The 8,715-nt window shown below is 38.5% G+C and overlaps 1 protein-coding gene across 1 annotated transcript; it reads right to left on the bottom strand.

Moving 5' to 3' along the window:
* Nucleotides 1-403: 403 nt before the first annotated feature.
* LOC117441230 (high-affinity choline transporter 1-like) lies at nucleotides 404-4,797 on the bottom strand (the record flags this gene model as incomplete). The annotated part of the gene is made up of 3 exons (XM_034077428.1): nucleotides 4,587-4,797; nucleotides 872-988; nucleotides 404-559 (listed from the first exon to the last, which is right to left on the bottom strand). Coding segments are annotated over exons 1-3 (457 nt in total), but the record flags the coding sequence as incomplete, so codon positions are not given.
* Between the last annotated feature and the right edge of the window lie 3,918 nt (nucleotides 4,798-8,715).

The raw sequence follows: 8,715 nt of genomic DNA, 5'->3' as shown, positions 1-8,715 counted from the left end.
TCTTAGATGGAGAAAATAACCAACATCCCATGCTTTTAGAGCCAAATACGCAACTGTGTGTGTTAATAATTGCATGTTTTCACTGCTCATAGGATAAGTGGGATCGGGTCAGTTTGCAGATCTTGTGTGATCTAGGAGTGGGTGGCAGGGCGGGTTCGGTATTGCGCGTCACGGGGCGGGAAATCAGACCCGTGCAGGACTCTGCTCAAGGTATCGCTAAAACCCTGTGTGTGTGTGTGTGTGTGTGTGTGTGTGTGTGTGTGTGTGTGTGTGTGTGTGTGTGTGTGTGTGTGTGTGTGTGTGTGTGTGTGTGTGTGTGTGTGTGTGTGTGTGTGTGTGTGTGTGTGTGTGTGTGTGTGTGTGTGTGTGTGTACAAACAGAGAGAACAATCTATATACCATACCTAAACCAATTAGTGTGCAGGGTAACCAGAAAACATCCAAACTAATTGAAGCCAGGGACAGTGCAGCAGTTATTCCTTTTCCATACTTGGTATTGAAGGGGTCCAGCAACGTCACACAGTTTCTGTCTCTCATCGGCTTTACAAACACCAAGCCACCTTAAATTAAGGAGGACAGAAGACATCACCATTAAAGAAACGATCTTAGGCTGCGTTTGAAATCACCTATAAACATTAATCAAACTGAATATGAGGTGTGAAAGAAAACCCTAGAAGTATAATACCTTTAAATACTTCTTTTGTTTAACTATTTCTATCTGTAAAAACTATTTGGAAAAGAGAGATTACATTTGTATTAAATAGTGATATTTTCTCCAAATATGTTTTAAATATTACACATCTACATTGTTTACCTATTTAATATTATCCGGTTACATTTGTATTTTCTGTCAGATGTAATATCAAACTTACAAATAATAAAAGTTGAGCTGTATGCCAACAGCATCAGGATTGCCGAGGTTAGACCCATTGATGGCAGGTACACCATCTCAGCTGTGCCAACAATGAGGCCTCCTCCGACCCAGGTAGCTACGGGAGAGATTAACACACAACAATTCAAGTAGTGGATAAACAGCAGCTATTTCAACAGAGCTACAAAAAAACGTTCAAAATAAAACAGGAAACAGGAACAGGAAACTCATCAATGATCCTTGTTGTGGTTTGGAACATAATATGGTGTTTAATCTAACCACCTTTCTATCTATCAATCTCTCTTTATCTATCTATCTCTCTATCTATCTATCCATCCCTCTATCTATCTATCTATCTATCTATCTATCTATCTATCTATCTATCTATCTATCTATCTATCTATCTATCTATCCCTCTTTATCTATCTATCCATCCATCCCTCTATCTATCTATCTATCTATCTATCTATCTATCTATCTATCTATCTATCTATCTATCTATCTATCTATCTATCTATCTATCTATCTATCTCTCTATCTATCTATCTATCCATCCCTCTATCTATCTATCTATCTATCTATCTATCCCTCTTTATCTATCTATCCATCCATCCCTCTATCTATCTATCTATCTCTCTATCTCTCTATCCATCCATCCCTCTATCTATCTATCTATCTATCTCTCTATCCATCCATCCCTCTATCTATCTATCTATCTATCCCTCTTTATCTATCTATCTATCTATCTATCTATCTATCTATCTATCTATCTATCTATCTATCTATCTATCTATCCCTCTTCATCTATCTATCTATCTATACAGTAGTTACGGCTGTAAATACGGTTCTATGAGTCCCGGATAGTGCTGCGTACCTGGACTCACATTCAGGTTCAGGTCCGGACTCAAGTCCAGAGGTTCAGGTTCAGGTCCGGACTTATAAGTCCGGACCTGAACCCATGTCTTGTGTCAAGTTGTGTGAGTAACTAAAGTGAACTTATTGTGAGCTAATTATCAATTTAAAATTAACAATAATCAACTCAAATTCAAACTCATCAGGTTTATTGTGCTCCCATCTAACTTGTGTCTACATTTCTCTACAAAGTACAAATGTAGAAAAAACACTTTTTGCCACTTAGTCTACAAATGACTTATGACAGCAACTGCAGTGAACTACTACAAAGTTCAAACATTTATTTCATTTACCAAACTAAAGTAACCAAACGGTCCCTGAGCTGACTGAGCCTAAATCCCTAAAACGTTGCTGAAAGGTAGAGTGTAGAGTAGACTATACGCATTACACTGTTACACACCTACTATACAGTATAGGCTAAACTGTAGTGACTGTACAGTCAGAGTGTACTGTCTGTACATGTATTTTCTACAACTCTACATGTGTACATTATACAGTACATACTACATACATAGTGATGTACATACATACTGTTAGAAATTAAAATCAATGTTGATATGGCGTAATTTTGAATTAAATACACTATTTAATTTAAATCAGTTTTATTCTGAAAAAACCGGAAGTTCACACTATTAACTTAACTAATACTTTTATTCTGAAAATTATTCACTTCCGGTTAGCATTAGCATGTGGCGAAAGGCTACGTTTTCAAACCGTGAATCGAAGGTGAAATGACATGTGATGTTGTACACTGAGCACACTGGGATTAGCACTCATTTATTGACGCTGAATAACGTTTATCAGGGAATGTTTAAATAACAACAGACACCAGAATATACGTAAGTGCTAGTCTTTTTGCGAGTCCAAGTACCGGTTCCCGACGTTCCGGTTTTAACCGGACTTGAACCGAAACTTTTTACAAGTCCAGTACCGGTTCGGCTTGCCAGTACGCAGCACTAGTCCCGGATGACCGCCAGAGGCGGAGCTTTAGCACTGGATATATCCATCGCACGCATGCGCAGTTCGAGTACCTAATAACCACACGGTCACCTCTGACCCATGTGACGACGGCTACATAGGCAAAATGCGTATATGAAGTGTCATGAACGCAATAAATCTACCCTCGTGGAGGCGCGCTCATGTGATTGGCTTAGAATTTAGGAGACATCTTATTGGCTATAGATAGAAAAAATTACAAGTACGAATCGGGTGAGCGTCAGGGGAGTCTCAAAAAACCCACACACGAATGCACAGCGATCCGTGCACAGAAAGCTGTTTGTGTTTGCAGGTTCAGGGGATTTAAACGGAAAACAAATATGTGAGGATCAAAAATACATATGTAAAAATGTTTCTGTATTGGATTTTATTCACATGAATATGAAACGGAACATATTTGTGTGTGCATTGAAAAACACAAGTGTGGATTCGGAAATACAAGTGTGAATCCTTCTGTGTGCATGTGTGTATTGTGAGACTGTTCTGAGCCCATAAAACTATGGCCAGCACTTACACGGCATATAACCGTAGTTACAGTAGTATCTATCTATCTATCTATCTATCTATCTATCTATCTATCTATCTATCTATCTATCTATCTATCTATCTATCTATCTATCTATCTATCTATCTATCTATCTATCTATCTCTCTATCTATCCATCTATCTATCTATCTATCTATCTCTCTTTATCTATCTCTCTATTTATCTCTCTTTATCTATCTATATATCTCTCTCTCTCTATCTCTCTCTTTATCTATCTATCTATCTATCTATCTATCTATCTATATCTCTCTCTTTATTTATCTATCTATCTATAAGGAACCGCAGTAAACAACAGGCGTTGCTTTAGCAACACTTCATGTTTATGTTTTTGCGCAAGATCAATAGCGCGAAAATCACTGCATTTTCTATAAGGTAAATATCACCCACTGGCGCTGATGGGTATAAATGGCAATTTTTTGGCCCATTTTTTCAATCTGACTTCATATTGACAATTTTTAACAACAGAGGGCGCTACATAACACACTTTCAGGAAAAGTTCCGGACTGGGAGACTTGAATATTTTATTGAAAAAAAGTTACATACGATCAAGAAACAGCTGCGGGTAATGTACCCGTTGGCGGTTCTAGTGTTAAAGGATCGGACCCAGAATCAGCACAAGTAACAGGGCTGAAATAGAGGGGTATGTTGCATGGCTAGAATGGGTGATCTGTTTGGTATTTTCAAAACACTTCAGAGAGATGTTTTGTATAGATATGGCCCTATCATATATTGTTCAAATATAGCAAATTAGGTGAGCTTTAAAAGAGGTTTACGAGTCATGTAATGAATACCTCTGGCATGATGCACAGTACGAATGGTCTTCCTTTTCCAACAAATTATCTGAATGGTTTTCTAGTTAAATAAATCAAACTAAGTGACAATGCTTTTACATTGTGCCCCCATGAATGAATTTGTGGAATAATGGTGTCTTTCTTGCGTTTCTTCACCCTTTTCTTTTAGACAAAACAATGTCAAGGGTTTCATTTTTTTCACATTCCTCATTCTTTCAGCCACTTATCAAACTCACATTCTTCATACTGTAGCTCACATTTCAACAGGCTTTTTTTGGGTTGTTTGTGTAGGAACTCAACTACAGCAAAATGCAGAATATTTGTTTTAACCGACCTATAAATACATCTGCTTGATTAAAACTGTGTCCATTGTTTTGCATCTAGGTCACATGACACCTATAGAACTTTAACAGAACTATCAAAATATTTCCTTTACAATCATGCCTTTTTAATTCCAGTTTTCCTCCTCACCTGTCATTGTGAAGATCCCCACCACCAAGCTAATGCTCCGGTTTCCCAGCAGAGCCATATCCATCCCAGTGGCTGCGCTTCTCTTCTGTTCCCTTTTGGACTTGAAAGAAGCCCAGATGCCGGTCCCAAGAACCAGCAGGTAGAAAATCACCATGGCTATCAGTCCTGGGATGTTAACAGCCATGATAGATGCTGACTGACTCCCCGACTAGCTGACGTCTGACTGGTTATAGAGTTGGTCTCTGTTGTTGGAAAGGGAGAGGACATTCCAGATAAGACAGATAAAAAACAAGACATACAGAAACCTTCTCCACCAGAAACCCCTTGCTCAAGGCAGATGTTCAAGGTTTGTCTTACGAACATAGCTACAGTGTAGCTGTAGAGAGTCTATTATGCAAGTTATTGGAATATGATATATTAGATATATAGATACATCATTTCTAAGTCGCAGCCAGATGAATGTTATGGATGCTGTTTCAGCAGTTCAGGTGTTTAACAGTCTTATTGCCTGTGGGATGAAAATGTCCCTGAGTCTGGATACCTGAATTGCAGTAGATGGGTCATTCTACAGAAAAGGTGGAATCCGGGTGTTACAAATCTGCTGAAATATATTCCTTCTAAAAACATCTAAAACCTGTTAAATAGCAATAACTAACTCTTAACTTGATGAATCCACAACAAGTAGAGCTTAAAGTATTTTATTTTTTTTATTATTTTTATACAAATCTTATTTGTATAAGAATGTCACTGGTGTTAGGTGTTACCAGGAAGAAGAGTAACACCAGTGACAATTTGGAGAAAACACTACCATTTTAACAAAATGGCTGCCATGTGTCAGACCAAATGTGGCTTCAGTCAATATCAAAATCGTTTAACTCTTCAATACAATACATGTTCCCATTCAAATGTTCACCCCTAGGGCTATGCAATGAGTAACACTAATGACAGACTTGAAAGACACATGTAACATTTGAAGAGAAAATGACACCTTTAACAAACAAAGTAAGAAGTATCTGACTTGTGTCTTTGTCCACTGCCTCAAATGATCTCTTGATACAGGAGGCACTTCAGAGACAGTACATTACTTCAAAATAAAAGCGTTTTGTGTAGCAGTAACACCAATGACGTCATTTTGGGTGACTGACATTTATTTGATATTATTAATAATAATTTGCGTTTTTTTTTATATTTCAGTGTTAGCCTATATGTAATACTTGTAATGTTATGTAAATATAAATTAGATTTATTTATTGAATTTTTTTTTAAAACTATAGGCTCCACTTCCATGTATGATCAAAGTGACAAGGCAGTTCCTTGAACTTGACATTTTAAATCAATTGCAATTTACGTATTAAAACAATTTTTACTTATTTTGTATTTAGTACCATTGCAAAGACAATCTCTATTTATTCAACATATATAATGAATGTGAGTATTAGGTCGACGTCATGTATTTTGGTGTCTGCAAAAGTAAGTGACAGCACTTCCACCTTCTCTGTAGAATGACCCAGATGCATAAATGAGCATTGGCAGGATTCTTTGTCCTGAAGGTCACCATACTAAAACCTTTCACTGAACACACAAAACAACAGAGAGACAGTCAATAACTGAGTAAGCATGTAATCAGTCTGCTTCGTTTGTATTATTGTTGGATTAGAAACCTTGATGCATACTTCTGCTTCTAGTCTAAGAAGATATGATAATCTTAAACTATTCATGCAGAGGTAGGATTGCCATGCAGGATTTGTAGGACATGAACATTTACCTAACACAACACTTTAAAAACAGTGTTTGGTTGCACGTTAAATAGTTTAAAACACTGGCTTCTTACAGCTCCTTTCATTCTTCGAAAACCAGTTGCTTCACATTTTTAAAACACTAGATGGTAGTAGCTGTTACAACCCTGGGTCGTTATGTTATTTGTGTGCATATATTTCTTCCTCCTCCTGTGGCTGCGTGGCTGCGTGTGAGTAAGCAGGTGGTGTCCGGTAGCTGATTGGCTGCCCTCGACAGGCTGATTGGTCCACCTGAGGAGACGGGAGCGTTTAAGCTGCAGCCGTGCAGTTCCTCGGCCTTCTCTCTGACTCGACTTCTCCTACTCCCAACACTGTTGCGTATATATATATATATATATATATATATATCTGTCCTGTTGTGCTGTGGGTGCACTTATACCGTACACCGGTCATCTTGCTTCTTTTGAAACCTCAGAAATAGAAGCTACTTTAACCTGTCCTTGTGGACACGCTTTAATTTGCCCAGGAGTGTGTAACCCTTTTCTTTTGGTTAATTCTCGTTTTCTCTCTAGAGTTCTAAGTATTGGCGATTCATGTGTGGCCCGGGGCTTGACTTGACACCCAGGTGTAACTTATTTTGTCTTAGCTAAGCTCAAAGTCATTTTTTATCGTGCAAAATGCTTATATGCTTCATACTTGCAATGCTGCAGTTCACTAATGCTCCTGTGTATCGGATATTAATCTGAAAATTAACCAAAAAGCGCCCCTTTTATATTCTATATACTCAAAGAAAGTAATCAGGTTACATTTCTTTTATATTTTGATACACAGATTAGGTTCAATATTTGTATTTTAATATTTTTGTATAGGTAATACATTTTAAAGTAACCCTCCCAACCCTGAAATTAGAAATTGCATCAAGCATCTGATGCAGAGCTGAGATGGACTGATAAAAACAAAATGTATTCCTCACCTGATGGACGGATGAAGTGGCGATGGTGGCTTTGATTACATCCTTGGAAGTACTGTAAAATGAGGAGTAAACTGGAGAGCTTCTAACTGATGTCAGAAAATGAAGATTTTCATTAAGAACCGGTCGGAGATTTGATATTTTCACAGAAGGAACACATCGTCGTCATAAACCAACATTGAACTTCTTGTTTCAATATGTACCTGTTAGGTTAGGTACATTATCAGTACATTACCCTGGCCAACTTGGGGCCCCAAGCGGCATTGTGAGATGAGCTCCCCCCCCCAACCGACAGGAGTGAAAACGTTTTTTTTGGAAACAAAGTAGGCTGCTTTGCAAATATAATTCCTGTTTATTATTATTATCAACACAGTTACTTTTTTATACAGTGAGGTAAATGGTACATGTGCATGTATGTCGTTCAGTTTACAGGTGAACACGTCTGCATTTCCTGCCAAATACTAGACCAAAAACATTAAAATATAATTAATGCAAATAAACTACTTCTACTAATAATATTAATAATAATCATAATCAATTCAATAATATAAATACTATTATTTTATTATAATATAGTTGTAATATAGTCAAGACAAAACATGCTTATGACATGCTCAAAAACTGATATTTCTTAAATCTGTATTATAGTTCCCTCTGTCAGCAATGTATCAACAACTACACACACATTTCTGTCAGTATTTCTCTGTGTTGTGGTCACCATGACGATGACTGTTAATAGTTAAGGGGAGAGGCTGAGCGTCACCATGACGATGACTGCAGGAGTTAAGGGGAGAGGCTGAGCGTCACCATGATGATGACTGTTAGGAGTTAAGGGGAGAGGCTGAGCGTCACCATGACGATGACTGTTAGGAGTTAAGGGGAGAGGCTGAGCGTCACCATGATGATGACTGTTAGGAGTTAAGGGGAGAGGCTGAGCGTCACCATGACGATGACTGTTAGGAGTTAAGGGGAGAGGCTGAGCGTCACCATGATGATGACTGTTAGGAGTTAAGGGGAGAGGCTGAGCGTCACCATGACGATGACTGTTAGGAGTTAAGGGGAGAGGCTGAGCGTCACCATAATGATGGCTGTTAGGAGTTAAGGGGAGAGGCTGAGCGTCACCATGAAGATGACTGTTAGGAGTTAAGGGGAGAGGCTGAGCGTCACCATGACGATGACTGTTAGGAGTTAAGGGGAGGCTGAGCGTCACCATAATGATGGCTGTTAGGAGTTAAGGGGAGAGGCTGAGCGTCACCATGAAGATGACTGTTAGGAGTTAAGGGGAGAGGCTGAGCGTCACCATGAAGATGACTGTTAGAGTTAAGGGGAGAGGCTGAGCGTCACCATGATGATGGCTGTTAGGAGTTAAGGGGAGGCTGAGCGTCACCATAATGATGGCTGTTAGGAGTTAAGGGGAGAGGCT

The sequence above is a fragment of the Pseudochaenichthys georgianus genome, unplaced genomic scaffold, assembly GCF_902827115.2.
Source record: "Pseudochaenichthys georgianus unplaced genomic scaffold, fPseGeo1.2 scaffold_1577_arrow_ctg1, whole genome shotgun sequence".
Lineage (NCBI taxonomy): Eukaryota > Metazoa > Chordata > Actinopteri > Perciformes > Channichthyidae > Pseudochaenichthys > Pseudochaenichthys georgianus.
This window is presented reverse-complemented; position numbering and strand designations above follow the sequence as displayed.